The sequence below is a fragment of the Dreissena polymorpha genome, chromosome 3 (genome assembly GCF_020536995.1).
Source record: "Dreissena polymorpha isolate Duluth1 chromosome 3, UMN_Dpol_1.0, whole genome shotgun sequence".
In the NCBI taxonomy this organism is placed as follows: domain Eukaryota; kingdom Metazoa; phylum Mollusca; class Bivalvia; order Myida; family Dreissenidae; genus Dreissena; species Dreissena polymorpha.
In genome coordinates, this window is record NC_068357.1 from 10,730,885 (window position 1) to 10,753,721 (window position 22,837).

Consider the following 22,837-nt stretch of genomic DNA (forward strand, 5'->3'; position numbering starts at 1 on the left):
GCCACCACCACCACCACCACCACCACCACCAAACCACCACCACCACCCCACTACCACTACTACTACTACTACTACACTACTACTACTACTACTACTACTACTACTACTACTACTACTTCTAACTACCTACTAACTCTACTACTACTACTATACTACTACGACTACAACTACTACAACTACTACTTCTACGACAACTACTACTACGACTACTACTACTACTACTGCTACTACTACGACTACGACTACTACTACTACTACTACTACTACTTCTTCTTCGACTAGTACTACAACAACAACAACAACAACAACACGACTACTTCTACTCTACTACTACGACTACTACTTCACTACTACTACTACTACTACTACACTACTACTAACTACTACTACTACTACTACCACTACTACTACTACTACTACTACTACGACTACTACTACTACTACTACTACTACTTTTCTCAACTACTACTACTACTGCTACTACTACTACTTCTAAAGAAGGTGTGTTTAGGTCTCAATTTCCATATGTTTAGCAATAATGGGGTAATGTGTTCAAACCGAATTTACAACTCTTAATGTATATTGCTGTTTTTCGTTGCAATATACGTCTACATGATAAAAATGTCGCTTGCTTTAGTGTTTTGAGAAACAAAGAAATAAACGATACCGCTTATAAACATTTCTTTAGTGTTAGTCTATCTGAGATTGATTGTACCTTGGCTTAAGTATAACTGTAAAACGTTGTTGTGCTTTTACTTGTTAACAATATCAACAATCGTTTTCCCCTCGTTAGTCGTATAAGTTTGATGCCACAAGGCACGCAAATAAACCTCTTTCAAGCATATCCTAAGTACCGTATAATATGTTACCCAGAATGGCGTTTATTTTCACATTCTAGTCAAAACATTTTGTGTCCAACCGAGAAAAGCGAACACAACTTAGACATTACTTCACAATTAATCAATCGGCGTGTGTTTTATGTTTACAATTACATTTAAAGCATTAGCTTTTATTCTGATTATGTTTTATCAATGACATTAGCTGAAGATCGGATGACTGATATTCGGCGTTACCACATCAGGAACCGTTTATAGGATACTCCAGTGGAAAACATCGTTTCACGGAAAAAATAACATGATTATTCGAGAGGAAAGTTTGATTAAAAGCTTTAATTTTGATTTAGATACGTCGGGTTAGTGCAGACATCAAAGTCGCGTACTTGCCATGGCCATTCTGCCAGATAATTGTTATAATACCAATTTCCACTAATTCTTTTAATTCTACAAATTAAAATGGACCGTGCTTTGTGAAAAGGGGTTCAATGCATGTGCGTAAAGTGTCGTCCCAGATTAGCCTGTGCAGTCCTCACAGGCTGATCAGGGACGACAATTTCCGCAAAAACTTATATTTTCGCTTAAAAGAAACCTAGAAACGAAAAAAAACATATAGCGGAAAGTGTCGTCACTGATTAGCCTGTGCGGACTGCACAGGCTTATCTGGGACGACACTTTACGCGTAAGCATTAAACCTCCTTTTCACAGAGCACGGCCCAAATGTTTTCAAACTCTTCGACTACTAATACAATATAAAAATAACTGTTGATGAATAGTTTTTTATTTCAGTCTATTTGTTTCTCTCCCCTTCGGTTTTGGAAGACAGAGAAATTTAGTTTTGGTTTAACATGCATTTGTAAAATGGTGTTTCTTTTTAACAGTGAAAATGTATGTATTGTAGGTAGTGGGGAGTATGTATTTGAGTTCTATTTGATCCTTTCTTGATTTCAATTTTTTCGAAAGACATAGGCTTCTAGAGAATACTTCTTGTCGGCTTGACATGAAGAGCCAGACATTTGTTGTCGTTTAACAGAGATATTCTGCAAACTCTCTCTAAATCTGTATCAAAGTCGAAATCCCGATCACAGGGCGGACATCATGTCAACTTCATATTTCCTTTAAGCAAACAGCGTAGACCCTGATGAGACGCCGCATCATGCAGTGTCTCATCTGGGTCTACGTTGTTTGCCAAGGCCTGTTTTCTCGACGTTGGGCATACATGGCTTAAATGTATATTTGAAAATATATAAAAATAAACACATACCTGTACACATGCTAATACATTTGCTGTTTGAATTGTAGAAGGGAAATATATGCCGACACACGATACGAATGCGTGTGGAGTTGTCGTAGGTATAGAAAAGGGGAGCTGTTGAAAATGAAAAGGTGTATTGGTCATGAAAATACATGCATCAACCAAAACAAAACAAAGTGGAATAAAATGATACTTGTTGGATAATATATTCAAAATTTGTTAATTTTATGTAAAATGATAGCAGAAAAATACATCATGTATGGATAAATATTTATGTTTGTTCATTTAACCTTTACAAGAAAATTGCGTTTGGTTATGACTGCTTGTAGGTATAGGGGTTTTACAGTGCCCTGGCCGAAAGCCCTATGTGTACCGGTATATCAGTTGTCTGATTTTTAATTTAACTTCACGTTTTACGAACGGATGAACAAACTCTAAGAACAAAACTATATCTATGGAGAACGGCCGATAATTTAAATGATTTTTATAGCCGTGTTATTTCGTTAAGTTTACTAGTAAATATCGATATACTCGCCGCCATACAAAATGTAAATAAATTAACACAAACTTAGTATTGCACATTTAACTGTGTGTCAGAATTATGTAATGTTTGGTTTTATATATCAGATGACTGAAAAAGAAATTGTCCGAAATTTTGTTTTACTGAAAAACAGAGTAACATGCATTCTTAAAGCAAAATCACTCTCCTAATAAAAATCCATTTGATTTCTTTTTGTTTTTCTTCGGTGTCATTACTTGTCTATGTCCGCGCTACGCCGTTTTGATCTTATTCGACGGGAGGCTTGGTTAATGAAACAGTAGCTAATCAAAAAGCGCCTAGAGGGTGCAGACTCATTGGCTTATTTGTTTGAGTGACATGCGTGCAGGCGCTGGCAAATCAGAAAGCTGCTCGACGGTGGATGGCGTGAACTCTTAATTCTGCAGCAACTATCGATAGTCAGTAATTTGTCAAGCGGTTATCCGTATTTAAACAATTATGGTGTTGCTTTACATTCTATTTGACGCGGTCTCAGATGACTGGTTTGAAAAATAAATTGTTTACAAACGGAAGTTTTGATCACGACGGTGTTTCAATAAACAAGTGATAATCTTTTATAATTGAACAATACAACAATAATACGACAAAAACATTCCACGTGTTATTTTTTTTTTTGGAATTTACGCGTATAAGTCAGTGACATGAATTTTGCAGCACCCAGCCCGCACGCGTTTACAGCTCTTGGCACGGGACATTCCGCGTCCGCGACCCTGGGACTCCATGGACATGCACTTCCGCTTCCTCTGCCACCGAGGCACTCCTTCGCGATTCAGGAACTCCTAGGTCTGAACAACCACAACAGCGCCGACAGATGTCGACCTTCTGCGTCTACCCCGAGCGTCTCAACCGACTCATTTCTGTCGGCGTCGGCATTTTTGGCATCGTCGCTTTCGCCGTCGCTGGCACTGACATCCATGGCGCCGGGAATCAATTCCGCCGCGTTCCCGTATTTCAGCTGGAAATCAAACCTAATGAGCGCGTTCGCCGGTTCTGGTCACGGCTTATTTAGCTTTCCGCCTCCACCACCGGCTCCTCCGTCGTCGCCCGGAACTGAACTTTCAAAGGCAGACTTTAAATCATCGGGTATGCTATTAAAACAGTTGCGTCTTTTACAAGTGATTTACATGGCAGATACGCGTACAACGGGTATATTATTAGTCCCCTACCGGTTTCACCGGAGGGGACTTATGGTTTGCGCTCCGCCAGTCTGTCAGTCTCTCCGTCACACTTTTCTGGACCCTGCGATAACTTGAAAAGTTCGTCATATTTTTTCATGAAACTTGGAACATGGATTGATAGCAATATGGACATTATGCACGTTATTTCATTTCGTTCTATACGTCAAAAATTCTGGTTGCTATGGCAACACATAGACTAGAAATACTGCTGAAAATTGTGGGTTTCTGGATCCTGTGATAACATTGTTAGTTCTTAATATATTTTCATGAAACATGAAACCTGGATAGATGGCAATATGGACATTATGCACGTCATTTCATTTTGTTCCTACGTCAAAAATGCTTGTTGCTATGGTAACAAATATATATTTAAAAAAATCTGGAATTTCTGACAATGGTGGAGGCGGTAGGGGACTTATATTGCTTGACAATAGTCTTGTTTAAAATGTATTTTTACAAGAATTATGTTTTGGCACTTAAATATATATATAATGAATTGTGCATACTGGATTATACATTCAGCCGGTATATTTTCTATTGGCGTAAAAGCACCCTGCTTTATAATTATTCATATGCACATAAGCATTCTGACAGCAATGAAGATATCGCCTCATCAGTACTTGAAGTAAGCATAGTGTTGTTTTTGCAATGGATTAGGTCAAAAATCAGCCTGGGGTACAAACATCTACAAGGCTTTTATATACTGAATAATGTAACATAATGTAAGAGAATATCATTAAAGGGAAATATCTAAAAAGTAAATTGATAAAGAAACAAAATAAATTGCATTTGTGGAATCATTACCAAAACAATATATGCAACGGCTGATGTATTTTCCTATACTCAAGTAGGATTCGAACTAGTGCTTACCAAGTTACACGCTTTTATAACAATAAAAATTAAGCATTTTATTCAGCTCTCAATAAAAAGAAACATGTGTACCAGGAATATCATGAACCCATTTATGCCTAGCGTCTAGAAGAAAAGGCTTTGGCAAACAGCGTTAACCCAAATGAGACGCCGCATTATGCGGCGTCTCATCAGATTCTGCACTGTTTGCTTAAAGGAATTTCTGTAAGAAATATTCTAAATATAGAAATAAATATACTAGACACCCCTTAATTTGAAATAAATCTATCCAATTAGGAAGGATGGCGAGTCCACTAGGCATACATGGGTTAAATTCATTCTTATTAAAATATAATATTATTTTTGAAAATGAGAAACATCGTACAAACCTTATGAAGGGGCTGTTCGATTAGGGCAATCGTTGGTTCATGCGCTTTTCACCTAGGCGAACCCCGAGCTCGTAAGCATGTGAGTTTGGTTTGTGGTCACCATACCGGACAGGTGGGCTTTTCTCCGGGTACTCCGGCAGCCTGCTACCAAGCACAAAGCCATACCAAAATTGATATATATTTAAGTAAAAACACACATTGCTGGAAATTGCATTTATAATTCAAATCTCGTTCCAACTTTCGTGTTTCTTATTAGCTTATTATGTAGTATATATCGGACAAACTACGGGTCCTCACATAATGCAGCCTCGGGCGCAGAATGACCTCATAAACTGAAAAATAAACCCACCTTAGGATATATATGCCTTAAAAATACGATGGATATATATTTTTATTTTGGTTATTCGATAAACTTATTATCATACAAATATTTTGAAGACGTTTTAAAAATATCTTATTAACAAAATACACGGGTGAGAGGAGTCTCTTTATAAACCAGAATGTTAACAATTCTCACAAAAATATTTCAAGCTATCCGAAAAACAACAGCATAGTGTCTAAACATAAAGCAAAGTGGTCGTATTTACATGTTTTAGAAACACCTTCCGTATTTGCTAAATGTTTTTCTTTAATAACAATGTTCATGTAGTAAAAACATATAGGGGTATCACATACCATGTCCTCAAGGACGTATTGAGTCGTGTTCTGAGAAAACTGGGCATAATGCATGTGCGTAAAGTGTCGTCCCAGATTATCATGTGCAGTCCGCACAGGCTAATCTGGGACGACACTTTCCGGCTTAATTAGATTTTTGCTAAAAAGAGACTTCATTTAAACGAAAAAATGTCATAAGAGCGGAAAGTGCCGTCCCTGATTAGCCTGTGCGGATTGCACAGGCTAATCTGGGACGACTCTTTACGCACATGCATTATGCCCAGTTTTCTCAGAACGCGACTCTGTTATTCTCGCAAATACAATAACACTAATTAGTCATGTTCTGCGTTAACGATGAGTTCAAACACTTTCTGAGACAGATTTAGAAATGTGTAACTCGATCACTAAGTCAAACTTAATTAACATGTATTTGTAACACCATGCGTTGGATACAGTGAATGCAATATTTTATATCCCGCTTTTTACCCAATTATTTGCCATTTATAGCCAATTAATGTACATTTGTCCCATTTTCATATTACACGTATTATTCAAGTTTATTCAAGTCTTATCCAATACATGTTTTATACAACATATAAAATACAAATATTTAATGCATAAAATATAAGAAATTGAACTTACACGTGTATCATGTTTTTCTCAATAAAATAGAATTTCACTGAAAATAACTTGATGGTTGATAAACTATATATACTTTAAATATTTAACTATAATTACGGGGTGCGGGATCAACGGGGTTTACACATGGGCAGGACAGAATGTAAACACACCGTTAAGAACTTTATAGTTGCAAATAACTCAAGTTATTGAAATACATTTGCCGCTTTTTAAATGCCGCTCACTTTCCAGCCATATGAACATGAAAGTGATTAGCGTTTATTTTGTACCCGGTACGAATTTTCTTAGCGGTAGCTGTAATTTTGAGATCCTGCTACGAAATTTCGTAGCGAGTATGGTCGAGATATATCACGAATATTAATATGAAATAAACGCAAATCACTTCTTGCTGACATGACTGGACACTGAGCAGCATTTTAAAAAATAATACAAGTAATAAAGGGTATAAAACGGCTAACATACCTGTCACTACATGGACGTCGCCATGTTGATTTTAGTTCATCACATGATTACCCCCTCTGATAATGACATTAGATAAGGGAATAAGAAACAAAAACGAGAAAAAAACAAACAGCGACACACATTTCCGAATACAAGATCACGCAATACTTGAAAAATTATATAAAGTGTAACAAGCAGACTTGTTTTTTTTATTTGTTTATAAATGGAAAAACGTCATTATTTAAAACATTACATTATGTGTTTATGTATGAATGTTTATACTTTAGGTAAGGAAAAACACTCTCTTCGTTTAAAGAGATCTGAAGGATCGATTGACCATTTTCACAGTTGTCACTGATTCTATAAATAAGGGAATACTTTATATAATGTGGAAAAAACAATATGCACTTAGGAATGTACTGGTTTTATAAACAATAGCATCAAATCAACACAATCGTTTATTTTGCGTTCTTAATTATTTTACTGTGCGTTATTTTTTTCGACAACACGTGGGTCGCTTCTATAAATTAAATTGTGCGTACTAAAATAATGCCTGTATTAGTTGTTAAAGCGGGAGTAAATGGTTGCTTTGGGCGAATCTCTTTTTCATTAACTTTTTAAAAACAACTTCTTTGTCGATATTAGAAAAGAATTGTTAAGTTCCTTTGTTTAAATTTTGGCATATCAAACTTAGAAATAACACGATATACTTCAACATAGACAAATATCTGTGAACAATCATTTGAAAATCATATGTGGTTCCAAATGCCAGCACACAAATATACAGGTTTCTTTTCATGTCCGTTGTTTAGAACTATAAAACACTGTTTTGAACTATTAGTAAAGACGTTTGAATTGCTGAACGATTCAAAATACCTTCCTTCGGGTCATAAGTAAATTAACGCATTACGACTTAATTAGGATTTAACCCATTTATGCCCAATGGACTCTCCCATCCTTCTAAATTGGATCAATTTATTTTGAAAATTAGGGATGTCTAGTATACTTATTTCTATATTTAGAATATTTATTACTGAAAATCCTTTTAGCAAACAGCGCAGACCCAGATGAGACGCCGCATCATGCGGCGTCTCATCTGGGTGTACGCTGTTTGCAATGTCCTTTTTTCAGGACGCTAGACATAAATGGGTTAATTAGGATTTAACCGCAATTTTCAATTTTTATTTCATACCTCTTGTCTTAACTACAGCACTCGTAAACGGCACGATATCTTTCAGTCTCTTCTGATGTTTGTAACGTTGGTTTTTTTTATAATTGAAAATACTGTATAAAGACTATTCACAAATTGCAATATTTTGTAAGATAAGTGAATTAGTATAATCAAAATCTGTACTTTGTAACTGGATGTCCATAATTTTATATTGCGATGGTCGTTCTTGTAAATACTTAAAGTGGCTAGTTGAAGCCATTTCATTTAACCCATTTATGCCTAGCGTCCTGAAAAAAGGACATTGCAAACAGTGTAGACGCAGATGAGACGCCGCATAATGCGGCGTCTCATCTGGGTCTGCGCTGTTTGCTAAAAGGATTTTCAGTAATAAATATTCTAAATATAGAAATAAGTATACTAGACATCCCTAATTTTCGAAATAAATTGATCCAATTTAGAAGAATGGGAGAGTCCATTGGGCATAAATGGGTAAATAAGAAGCCATGTGTGTATAATCTCATGACGCCCGCTTGTAAGTTTTTATTCTTTGAAAGCTCCATCAACAGGTTTTAACTGAACAAAACTGTCTGCACTAGTAGCGTCTCTCATTGTCAGTGCTAGAAAAAGGCGGACGGACGATCAAAGACGGTGGGTGTTTGTATCTCTTTATTTGTGCAAGTGTCTGTCAGTCCGTCTTTTCGCGCGACAGCTTGCACGATTGCTTAGGCTGATTCTTTTAATTCAACGCTATTTTTATTGTAGGTTTAGACTCGAGTTTTGCCAGCGACAAGAGCTCGGACTCTACGGAGACAAACTCTATGGGTGGAGGCAAAAAGAAGAAAAAGAAACGCCGACACAGGTACGAATAATAAATGTTTATTTGGCCACAAATTTATGAGAACATTATTATAACCGGTCCTACCAATGTTTTCTATTAACAAAGAACAAAGTAGCATAGTTTAAAACTTAAACACATGAAAGGTCCCTTGTATAACGAAATCTTCAAGCAAGTGCATACATTTAACCCATTTATGCCTAGCGTCCTGAAAAAAGGACATTGCAAACAGCGTAGACCCAGATGAGACGCCGCATACTGCGGCGTCTCATCTGGATCTGCGCTGTTTGCTTAAAGGAATTTCTGTAAGAAATATTCTAAAAAAAGAAATAAATATACCAGACATCCCTAATTTTGGAAATAACTTGATCCAATTTAGAAGGATGGGAAAGTCCACTAGGCATAAATGGGTTAATCATAAAGGAAAGTTATCTGAAGCAATATCATACACCAACAAGATAAGAAGCTTTTGAGACAATACAATACCACTTATAAGCCTATTTTTCAAGCAGTTTGATATACTGATTGGGGATAAGTGAAACAACAAGAAACAACAAATCAAACTATTCGCCACCCACTCGCCTTCAGAGTGTGGAAGACTTTCATGTGTTCCATCACCCACCGATTCGCAACCCACCCGCCTGTAGAATGTGGAAGGAACTCGTGTCTTCCAATAATTGCTTGATTTGCGTGCAGCCTTTGATGTTTAACAGCATCATCCAGTTTATAAAGACGTCCGATGGGACCGTTCTCAGCTATAATTTCTCTCACGTTCGCGACGTCAATTTGAAAATCTCTCGATTAAATACTGACATTGAATTTCCCTATAGTGTCCACTAATTAATTGTTTCTAATTCACGACAGAAAGCAGGGTGAAAACCACTGGGGATATTAAGGCAAATCATTCCGATTTATGTCGGCAACAATTCTTTATCTGAGTATTATTACGTATCCTACAGTGTTCGTTTTGCCATTGATGCCATGCGTTAAAAAGGCAAATAAATGGTACCACTTCATTTTCATTGTTATAACAATTTAGATTTTATATTCTGATATCCTAGTTTATTCAAAATGCAATTCATGTTAATCTGATAATATTTGTTGTGTCTGCATAAAAAACAATTGGTGATAATTGAATAGCTATCACCAATTATATTGCATATTGGATTCATTTTGTTCAAAGAGTTTTTTTAATATGTAATACCATATCATACAGCAATAATTTATAACCGAATGCCATAATAATAACATGTGACACACTTGCAGTAAATTAGTTCACTGGAATATGAGCTGCTCTCTGCGCAAATGGGGCTTAATGCAGGTGCGTAAATTGTCGATCCATATTAGCCTTTGCAAATCTCACAGGCTCATCAGGGGCCCTTATTTCCGCCTAGATTTCGGCATTAAGAGACTTCCGTCAAACGAAAAATACCATAAAAGCGGAAAAAGTCGTCCCCGAATTACCTGTACCCGACAAAACTGTGCATGATGATCTGGGACGACACTTTACTCACAACCATTATGCCTCGTTTTCCCAAAGCGCTAGTCATATATATATAAATATATATATATATATATATATATATGTTCACGACAATGTATGAAAACTGCATGATGATGTTTCAACATCTAATAGTTATGAATGCGTTTTGTTCTGACATGTTATACATGAGGCAGCACGAGAAGTGCTGATGACGCTGTAAATACTGTGATGGTCCGTTCCGTAGTCATATTAATGCTTAAATACCTATCATATTATGTTAACTCTTAAAGCGCTGGAGCTGAATTTTAAAGGCCTTTGCAAACAGTTTGGATCCAGATGAGACGCCACAGAACGTGGCGTCTCATCTGGATCCAAACTGTTTGCTATTCTGATAGTATTCTTTGAAAAAAATCAAAGAAAATGCTAATTTTAGAAATTCAGCAGACGACATTTTAGCAGACGACAAATTACCCAGCATGCAAAGGGTTAACTTACTCATATTTTGACAGTGCAGAATATACATCAACGATGCGATTCATATTTATGCCAAATTACACAGTAAAATAAACAGTACTGAAATAAATTCGTTAGAGTCGCTGGCGTAAAACGAGTTCTAACATTATTTAAACATTCTAAACCTGTTGCCTTTGACTTCATGTAGCATACCTATCGGAAAAAAATGTATTTACTAGTTGCGTTGAAATCTAGATGATTTTGGTCAGTCACTGGACGCCATTTTTTGTGGTAAATTTATTGCCAATCAATACGAGCCGACAGATAACTGGCCGGATAAACCGGGTGCATAAACACAGTGTTTGTTTTCCTAACGGGCTTCATTTATACACAGCCGCATAGCTGACCCTTGCAAGTTTATGTTTGTTAATTAACGCAAATTAGTGCATTATTCTACCATGTTAGTATTGGAACTATCATCTTACGCAGATAAGAGATAGGAATGAAATAAGCCGTCGTTGAAGATTATTTCAGAAAGCACGATTTATCAACTCATATATTAAAACTTATTACAAAACACCGCTTCACAAACATGTTTTTATTTATTTATTTATTTTTTTTTTATTTTTTTTATTTTTTTTTTAAATTTATTTATTTATTTATTTATACCTTTATTTATATATTTATTTATAATCTTTATATTAATGTATTGTAATTATTTAATTTGTAATTCATATTTGTGTACATTCGTTCGTATGGATGACAGTTCATATTATATTGGGTTATAAAATATCTAAAAAAATATTTATAAACAAGATTTTGAATAAATACTACTACTTATCAAGTGACTGATATATTTTTCGATTATAATATCTGAGAAAAGTGTATAGGCCTTTCGACATCGCCCTTTTATGCATACACCCAAATGCAGCTCCTATCCCCCCCCACCAAATCCCTAAAAGTTATAACTGACTAATTTAGAAAAGTCATAAAAAACTACATAATTCATTGCGGCGACCGTTAGAGAAGAAGCTATCGCGATGATATGGGAATTTATATCAAAGGCCTGATAAGTTTAATGGAGCTAATAATATTGTAAGGTATCAAGGGGCTACTTCGCTGTGAAACGACTAAGGTCATTTAATCAGCGCTCGTCACCATCGTAAATAGCGAATTTGACCTCGGGAAACGTTCGATTCCGTAAGAATGCCAACCGATGCGGGCAATAGTGCTTTGTAAACCGGAGCTTTGAAAACAAATTGACTTAATTGCAAGCTGTCCACAGGGAGTTTCGTTGTTTTAAAAATTAATTTAATTAGCGATAATTGGTGACGATAATTGGTGAATATTATGACGGGGTTCGTGTGGACTCCGGGAATACACGTGTCGTGACAGCTTTGTTAATATCATAATGATGCGGTGATTAATCGCGTTTTTAATATTTTTAGCGTTCTCTACAGTTATATTGCATGTTATATCCTATGCCATCGACACTAAGCCTATGCTTCATGTCATTCTCTTCATGCTTTGCAGAGGCATTTATTTAACAAAACAAAGCAGAAACAAATTACATAAAACATTTATCACGTTATATCATATAAGCAAACAATCAGATATTAAACAAATAAACAGCTAATCAGTTCGATTAAAATGCATGCAATATAATAGAATCAAATTTCAAAGGCATTCGTCTTTAATGGCTTTGGAGAAATTCTTAATAAATAATCTCGCAGATTCCTGTACACTGTCTTTGACATATCCAGTCAAAAATGAACCATTCTTGAGAACAGCCAGACTCCATCTTACATTGTAGGAGCTGTTTTCAAACTTTATCGATGTTTTTCGTATTATAGTTGCCTTTATTTAGAAAGTATCTATTTGTTTTATTTCTAATAAATAATTCCGCTTTATGCATTGCACGTGCTTGCTACACAAACGCATCTTCTACATGTATATTGCTTGCCAACACGTAAACACATTTTTCATTTATACATGTCCAGATTTACGTTATATTTGTTGAACGAATTAATTTATATTAATAATAGGGCAAACAGTCATAGGAACTTGACTATTTTAGGATAAGAATATATATATATATATATATATATATATATATATATATATATATATATATATATATATATATATATATATATATATTATCATTTATACGGTTCAGTTATAGTGATGAACGGTCAGTGATAATAATATTTGATAAAAACTAACATTTTTAGTAAAGGCTGCCAAAAATGTTTAAAAAGGTGACGCTATTCTTAGTCCAGAAATCGACGCATGGTGCTTTCCCTTTTTAGTAGATCTTGGCACAGAAATACTGTTCTATAATTGAGTCGCGTTCTGAGAAAACTGGGTATAATGCTTTTGCGTAAAGGCTAATCAGGGACGACACTTTCCGCCTAAACTTGATGTTCGGTAATGATGGACTTCGTTGAAGCTAAAAATACCATAACAGCGGAAAGTGTCGTCCCAGATTAGCATGTGCGGACTGCACAGGCTAATCTGGGACGACACTAGACTTTGCGCACATGCATTAAGCATAGTTTTCTCAGAACGCGACTCACTTGATTAGGGAAATACCATAGGTCTTCGCAAGTTACCTATGTAGTCTAAGATGTTTATTGTTCTTAAACATTGAAATTCAAATAAACGGGATATTATCCATTTTTTCTTTATTTATTTGAAATAGATATTGATTGCATTGAAGAGGGTGGTGGTGGTGGTGGTAGGAATGTAATTACGATTAGAGTAGGATTGTGTTTTCCTCATTTGCTCAGTTTGATCATACGGAAATTACCAAAATAATGATGAATTCGAGGATGGTAAAAAAAGCGATGCTAATGGCAATGTTGGTGCTGTCGATAATTATGATGTAAGTCATGGTGGTAGTCTAATGATGATGCTACTTATGATGGTATTGAAAGTGGTGATGCTACGCGGAAAATGATGGTTAAAGGATTTACAGATTGGCTTTCCATTCAGTGGTTTTGTATACAGCATAATACGTCATAAAGTCACGTGTATGTTGACACATAGGCCACAATGAAATTTGTCTGTGCATTTAACATCATTATGTTTTACATGCCATCAATGAATATGTTTATATTCGCCAGATTGAAAGGTAGGAACATTGACCGGCGAGCTAAAGTACAAAGTCAGTAACTCCCTTCGACTTGCTAATGAAAAGTATACATGCGATGCTAAATCCTTTGTGTTTTGTAGTTCTTTTTGACTTAATATTAAGAAAAACAATTGTATTAATTTTTCAAACAGAAATTTAAATTTCTACCTAACGTTCCGTTCATACGAATTCTTATAAATTAACCCATTTATGCCTAGCGTCCTGAAAAAAGGACATTGCAAACAGCGTAGACCCAGATGAGACGCCGCATCATGCGGCGTCTCATCTGGGTCTGCGCTGTTTGCTAAAAGGATTTTCAGTAATAAATATTCTAAATATAGAAATAAGTATACTAGACATCCCTAATTTTCGAAATAAGTTGATCCAATTTAAAAGGATGGGAGAGTCTATTGGGCATAAATGGGTTAAAAAACTATTATGGATCTGTATTCTGAAATCTTCATGTTTTATCGATTAGTAATAAATATTAAATATACAAGAATGTGTTTTACCTTGTAATCTGAAATATGCAACGTTGAACATGTAATTATCTACCTTTTTAATTTTCATTCAAGCAAACTTTGAAACGGTGATTTATTGACCATACGTTTGCCTTTTGCAGATAACTGCTTTTTGAAATCAAAATGGCTTAGTAGAAATAAATAAGTTGCTTATTTTAGGACGACGTTTTAACGACGCATTCTCCAACAAAATATTATATTTGTCGGAAATTAGTTATTGAAAAAATAATTGAAAAACAAAATATTTTTCCAGGAAAATATTCACGACTTAATACTTATTTCTCAGAACTTTATTAACAAAATTTGAAACATTTTTGGTCAACAAGCACGTGCCGTTACAGAAGGATATTAACGAGCTATAGCCTAAACAGGAAGACATTCGCTATATACTACCAACTAAAATACAATTTGCATCGGCTAACACTTAATGAAGATGGATATTCACGCATTATCCCCCATTTCATGGCAGTATTCACGAGTAATTCCTCGTCCAGGATGATATTCACAAGCTGTTGTTAATGTAAGGTGATATACAACAGTGAAGCATTTGTTTAGGCGATATAGACCAAATTTAGAAATTACCCATTTTATAATAGTATTTGCAAATAACATTTCAGGACGATATGCACGAGTTGTACAAAATTTCAAGACAATATTCACGGTTTATTCCTTATTTCAGGAAACTATTTATTCACGAGAAATAACCGATTTTTATACAATATTCACGAGACATTCCCTTATTTTTGGTCTTTGTTTAGAAGCTTTTTTTCAATTTCAGGACAATATTTACTTTTTTTCCCAAATTTAGGAACTGTTTTCGTGAGGTATTCCCCATTTCACGTCGATATTCAAGACTTATTTCCCATTTTCAAAACGATATTCAAGACTCATTCCCCTTTTAGGCGACATTCAGGAGTTAACTCCCATTTCAGGACGATTTTCACGAGCCTGCAGTTGGAAGAGCTGGAGAAGGCGTTTAAGGACGCCCACTACCCGGATGTGTACGCCCGAGAGATGCTGGCGCTGAAAACCAACCTCCCAGAGGACCGAATACAGGTAGATACTCATCATAATTATGTGCACACCTTTGATTTTGACATAAGAATAGTGTGGTTGACTCGGGTCGGGTTGACCCATAGGTCTGTCGATCTCTCCTTCTGACGGTCATGTATCCAGTATTGAATTATGATCTTACATAAATGTTTTTGGTAGATAATTAAAAAAATCACACATTCAATCAATGCATTTCACGAAACCTTTTGTTTACGTTGAGTACATAGTCTTAATAAGTAAAACCTTTTTACAGGTTTGGTTTCAAAACCGTAGAGCAAAATGGCGAAAAACTGAGAAGACTTGGGGTAGGTCTAGCATAATGGCCGAATACGGGTTGTACGGAGCGATGGTACGACATTCACTTCCGCTTCCGGAAACTATTTTGAAAAGTGCGAAAGAAGGCGTGATGGATTCATGTGCACCGTGGCTTCTGAGTAAGACGTGAATTCTTTTAAGTAGGTGAAACGATTAAAAACCACCTTTAAAAAATGTTTACATAAAATCACTGCACGAGTCTTAATAATTAACGACATATACTGCATAGCTATTATACAAGGTCAGATCTGTGTTACTAGATTTTACTTCCATTTAAAAGGCATCTGTTACATTTTGAGTGCATGGTTATTGTATCCTTACAATATGTATATAAAATCGATATGGTCATCTATATACTATTTAACAATAATTTTATAATAAATTCTACTTAATACTGCGGTGGCATTGTCGTAGACCCACGTTCCGCTCTAGTCGTGCGTATCCGCCGATGCTGTTGCGGACGATGACGCACGATTACTGTTTCATGGTCAAACGTATTTAACAAGTATTCAGTAGTTTCCAACAGCATTTAAAAAAATCAAAACGGCAAACAGAGAAGTCAACAGATAAAATTGAGATAATTTAATAGAAAGTTTTCGTTTTATTCATGCTTACGCAATATCCATCTACGTTTCAGGTATGCACAAAAAGTCTATTGAAGCAGCGCAAACATTTAGTGTAGACGATAAGCCCGACAAACATGTAAACAGTGAGATTCCTCATCCTCATTTCCACCCGGAGGAGGTGCAAAAAGGACATTTTGAGACGCCGCGTGGTCAGGCGGAGGGCAATGATAAACGCTCTGAGAGCATCGCGTCCTTGAGGGCAAGGGCCATAGAACATAGTGTGCAACACTTGCTTGAGAGGCATGAGAAGAACGGTATTGACAATGGTAGTGTTCCTGTGGATAAAGACGATTCCGGCTATAAAAGCTTATTCTCTGATCCACGCAATGAATGTGCGAAGCAACTATCACACCTATAGTTAGCTGGTATCTTAGAGTTACTTTAAACATTGAAGTTTATTAAACATATCCATATCCACCCTTAAACATGTAGAATATTCGAAAACACGTGAATTTATTTGCGAATGTTGCATTTTGATTATTAATTTTATTATTAAATTATAATTTTCTTCGCATTGGGTCATAGTGGATGCTTGAACATAATTATGATAATGACATGAGCTAAGGAGAACTAGCCATATCCCAGTTAAGATCATACACAGTGTTTCCGTTTGGTACCTGGACAAGTGATCTTATAATACGGAATGCTTGCATTCCTCAATGAAACAGAATCTTGACCTTTTTTCTAGACGAGTATTTATAATATCGAGAGCCTATAGTTTCTCCCCCTATAAAATTTCAAGAGCATCCATCAATTATTTCCTTTTTTCGATAATCCATAACATTTCCATGTATCAACATTATTAGAATAACGTGTATATGTAATATATTTATATTTAACGGCACATTCAGTGAACACCCAAATATTTTAAACCCCAGAAGCAACTGCATCATTATCCACCCGATAATTATATAAAATAGATATTATATGGAACAAACCTAAGTGCTGCAACCAATTTAGTAAAAATGTCATTTATTATCAAGCAATCGAATAACACCACTGTTTAATTGTAATTTAATTATACAATGTCTGTATAAATAATGTTTTCGCTTTCCGTAATAGATGAAATTTGAACATGTAATTTTTTTATCTACGAACGGTTTGTTGTTGCTATATATTGTAAAAACTTACTGTTATGAAAATAATTGTGAACTAGTTATATAAGTACAAGAGCATAATATTTGTTTATGTGTGTTAAAAGTTATACTATGTACATGTACAAAATTGGTTCACTATCGTTTGTAATTTTGTAATTTTACCGTTAGTAATTGCTAGGTATATGTCAGCGATTGTTACAAAACCAAGTCATTTATATGTTGTTACGTGGTTGCAAACTTTATGACATGCGCATTTGACAAGATACATGAACAACATTAAGTTTTAAAATCATGCTGTCATTAAGCATTTTAATACCTTAACTTAAATGTTCTATACATAATATTGAAAAAAAAAACTCACACAGTGAACGTCAATTTGTATGTGACTAATTTTTGCTACATTTATAAAACGTAGGTCTGTTGATATCTAGTTATATTATTGGGATAATATCTTCTGGCATATTTACTGTTTACCGAAAATATGCTGATCTTTTTATAATTTGATCTTGTTATTTGCAAACCATTTACAGAAGTTATGTTGTTGTTTTATTTTATGAACAAAACATGTCATTATTACAATTGTGCATTCCGACCTTACATGCAAAGGCATTAAGCCTTGTGCAGGTAAAATTCGTTCACTCTCCTATTTATATTTGTTTTGTTGATTTAATGTTTATCTATAATAAATGTTCAACCAATTTCTTTCACCATCGTTCCGAACAGGAGTTGTTAAATATGATATTTATTTAATACTGTCCTATACCTTGTTATAAAGACTACCATTAATTCGACTTTAACTCGCAAATCATCGAGGAACCATATCGACCATGGGAAATCAACCATTATTTGTGCGTTATGCGTTATGATTTACCTACTAACGTGTGGGCTTATTTCGAAAAGAACACTTAAGGCAGATCTCGACAAACGATTACATTTTTTCCATTGCAATAACTTTATAGCGAACACGATTATTCGAGTGAATATGCAGCGATTACAAAGTATACAAAAGAAAACTCGTTGAAATGCAAATTTTCTCATGAACGCAAAGATTGCCTGGTTTGAGTAATGCTCAAAGAATATCCTTGCCGTTTCCAGATTAACCCATTTATGCCCAATGGACTCTCCCATCCTTCTAAATTGGATCAATTTATTTCGAAAATTAGGGATGTCTAGTATACTTATTTCTATATTTAGAATATTTATTACTGAAAATCCTTTTAGCAAACAGCGCAGACACAGATGAGACGCCGCATCATGCGGCGTCTCATCTGGGTCTACGCTGTTTGCAATGTCCTTTTTTCAGGACGCTAGGCATAAATGGGTTAAACTGCACCATCGTAGCATGGTGTAAAATAAAACGTGGGCGTAAAAAACTCGTTAAATTTCCATCGACCAAAACAATCATCGAGGAACTATATGGACCAAGGGAGATTAAACATTATATGTGCGTTAGGACACAGATAGTTAACGTTTACCGCCGATTGTCTCGAAAAGATCTATAGCGACCATCCCTTCCTACACTTAAAACTACCCCCCTCCCCCCAAAAGGAACAAAATAAAGCTTACTTTAATGTGGTCAATACATCCTCATACCGCTAGAATATTTTTATTTCTGTGCTTGAATAGTGACTTTCAACTTTTTATTAAAATTATCCACTTTTATTAATCATATCAATGCTTAATCAAAGTTATTTTAAGACACACGATGGAATAACCCTTCAATGTCTGAGAGCAACATGGAACGAGGTTTAATGTAAAACTCGCGTGAACGCTTGCATTTTACAACTTACCAAAATGACATTTTTATATTTGACATATCTATTAACGACCTTGTATGCTCATTGATGTACTACTTTTTATACACTAGAAATAATATACAACTAACAGATTATTATTTGTGTTTATAAAATGGCCGCATTTTTATTATTTGTTGAAATTACGGTGCATGTTCAACCGGGGGGGGGGGGGGGGGGGTAAATTGTTGAAAATATGTATTTTGACCGCAATCATTCTGTAAAAACCTAAATTCCGTTGCCCAAAGACGCAGTTTGTTGAAGTAAACACTCGCTAGTTAAATGTTGTTGAGCGGAAAGTTTGTCAGTACGATGCAAATATACTAGAGTAAGGTGTGTAAGAACACACCGAATTAACTTAGTAACAATCACAGCACGTTTTTCGGTTGACATTTTTTGGGATGACAATTTAAAAAAAACACTTTCTTTCTGTCAGACAATGAGATAGAGATTGCCGCTGAATATCCGGTCGAGTAGGCAAGCCGAGAAATGACTTTAATTCTCAGATGGCCACAACACGCTGCCTTTGCCATCGTTCTCTCTTTTGGGTACAGTTAAGGGAGACACTCTGCTTTTACATGTACCAAAATATATAATTCCATGCATTTTATGTACATTTATTAAATTTACGACAGGTTACGCGAGTTTTGTTTAAGCGCGGAAGGTCAACCGAGTAATCTTGTTAATATCCAACAGACCACGTGCCACAGGCGTGAAGAAAGAAGGGATGTGATTGTAATTGTTTTATTCATTTAACGAACCCTATTCTGTCCAATATGTATACATCCCCGGAAACCCGATATGATGTGAAAAGTTGTACGTGCTTGATACAGTTTCCGATTAATTTTAAGTTTATAAATGAACCGCACTCCTGTCATATCTTGACATCTTTGGCACTGCACCGGGTCATATAATTTGTTCATCAACATGTTGAATGTAAAGTCGAATTTCGCCACCAATACGATTTTTTTTAAGAAACCCTGGCGGATATGTTACTCGGGGACATTGGTTGATATCATTTTCGGTGCAAAAAACTTTTTCAATGGCATATACCTTTAAAGAAATTAGTAAATAAAGTGCTAAATAAGGGACGACAAATCCCTGCATCGCCGACTTCAAATAGCCATATTTCAATAAATCCTAAATAATAATAACCAGGATTTTTCTAACTTACATGATAATACCTCCTTTGCATATACCAAAAGATATTTTAATAAAAAAATGTCTTTAAACAATTATAGAAGTGGATTTACTTACCTTACCGAAATTCAGCAAAATTTATCGGAAATTTTTTCAAGCACGTCCAACTTTTCACATCATATCGGGTTACCGGGGGTTGTATAGCGACCACCAATGGAGTAAATAAAATACGTCGTGCTTTTTTAATATTAACGGACGCTTGAAAGGATGTTAATATTAGATCCTACCCAAAAGGAATTTGTTTTAGATGTTTAATTTAGATCACTACTCAAAAGCAAATGTCATGAAAGAGGCGTGCATTTCTATACGTGTAAAAGTCATTTTTGGACCATTGAGTGGACTTGACTTATCAGCCATTCGCGGACCACAACACAAAATGTATACTGACATGTGGACTTAATAAAATCAACGTACATCCGTAATAACGACGATAACTAGAATAGTTGATAAACATTATAATATACAATAATAAAAGTGAAAATAAAAACGTGAGTTTTAGACACTCGTTGTTGATTTCGTTGTAGAAATATATTATTTCAGAAATAAAGAATGTCAATTTTACAATGCCGAGCATTTAACTAAAATTTGACGTTCTGAATTTATATGCACTATATTTTGTCAATATTGAAGTCAGTTCAGTGAGCATTGAAAACTTTTTGGTTCGAATTTGAACGAATAATTTGGAAATCCACTATAACAAGCGTGTTTCCCGACGTTATCTTTATGCATTTGCGTAAAAAAATTGTTTGTTTCCATTTAACCAGCCAACCCAAGTTTGTGGTACCGGCCCTTAAAGTGATATTATGGGCATTTTTCACTTTTGAATTGATCTGAAAATAATTAACAGGTCAAATTAGAAACCGTAGTTAAAATGTGGTTACTGACCAATTATCTGCAACTCATCTTGCTACTAGTTGTTTATAAAAATATATTTTATATTCGGTATTCTTACGTGACTCACCCAGTCCTCTAAGCCGAAATGATCCGTTAAACAAAATTGTGTCTTTGTGTCGTATGAACGAATCTGCACTAAAACTAAATTTAGGTTCACATCGTACATGCATGATCCGTCGTCAAACGAAAGTACGGTTGATATTCAAATGCATTATTTTTTTCTTTCCGGGATATTTTTTAAATATGTTGATTCTGCATTTACAAATATAAGTGTATATTAAGTGAAAACACCAAAAATAAACAATGGTTGCGATAGACACGCATAAACTGTTAGATGCCCATAATATCACTTAAACTTTTTTGTTTGGTTTTCATGGTTTCGATCATTTAAGCTAAATTAACTAAAATGACTTTAGAAGTGGGAAATCGTAATATGCTTCATTCGATCATGTTTGTTTAATTTACTTTAAACTTTTTACCTATAAACAATGGATTATGCCCATGCATCAGTCTCTACTTCAGGTGAAGTCCTCTTTAGTATATGTTTATACGACATCTTTCGGAGGTTCGCCGGCCGAGGGTGATCAAACCTTGACCAGAGGATGATTAGCTGTCCACTGCTGCTCTAGCATCTGCCATAACCATTGTAATGCTGATTCTGCTTGTCTGCTAGTGCCCGTCTCCTTGCCATTCCAGTGATGCCAAGTACTCCGTAGGCCTTCCAGAGTGACTGCCCGGCGAAGCTCCGACTGCCAACCACGATAGGGAGGTTCCAGGTCTTCATTCCTTGTCGTCGGCACTCATCAAGTAGCGGTTGGTATTTGGCATTCTTTCTCTCGTGTGCTTCCTCCATTCACACTTTCCATGGCACTGTCAGTTCCAGAAGCACTAGCATCCTCGTTGCTCTTTATAGCAACTCTTTAACGAAATTGATGAAGGTTGGCATTGTCTGCATTGATGGCTTTTCTTTCGTGCCACATCAAGGCTTGCTGCAATCTCGCTAAGAATTTTGTCGTGTCGCCATCGGTATCTCCCGCTCGAAAGTGCTGTTCTACAAGAAGATATGATGTGCTCTAGGTTTGCTGGCCTGCCACATAACTTGCAGGTGGGGTAATCAGTGAGTTTCCAGGTTGGTTGGTGTATACAACACGTCGTAAACAGAGCGTAGAAGAAAAAGAATTCTATGGTGGTCCATTTTCACATGTCACTTTAAGACACACTTCTTGGTTGGACCCCTTCCCATTTCAATCAACTGCCCTGTTTTGTTTTCATTCCAACGGCTGCCGCTTGTCTTGTCTCCACCTCTGTCGACAGAACTTTACCCTGGACCATCCCCCTCCTCATTGCTGTTGATGCAGCACTCCCTCTGGCTCTAGTGAAACATCCTCATCCCAACCTGCCAGATGCAGTTGTCCCCACGATGTCGCTGTGTCTGAGCCTGGATTCTGCATCGTTGACTGCCT

The 22,837-nt window shown here is 35.7% G+C and overlaps 1 protein-coding gene across 1 annotated transcript; it reads left to right on the forward strand.

Annotated features, from left to right (window-relative positions):
- Window positions 1-3,288: 3,288 nt before the first annotated feature.
- On the forward strand, window positions 3,289-21,980 carry LOC127871170 (visual system homeobox 2-like). Its single transcript, XM_052413906.1, has 7 exons — window positions 3,289-3,730; window positions 8,731-8,827; window positions 15,329-15,452; window positions 15,703-15,883; window positions 16,402-16,616; window positions 19,822-19,860; window positions 21,897-21,980. The coding sequence occupies exons 1-7, from the start codon at window positions 3,289-3,291 to the stop codon at window positions 21,978-21,980; spliced, it is 1,182 nt and encodes a 393-aa protein (XP_052269866.1).
- The last annotated feature ends 857 nt before the right edge of the window (window positions 21,981-22,837 follow it).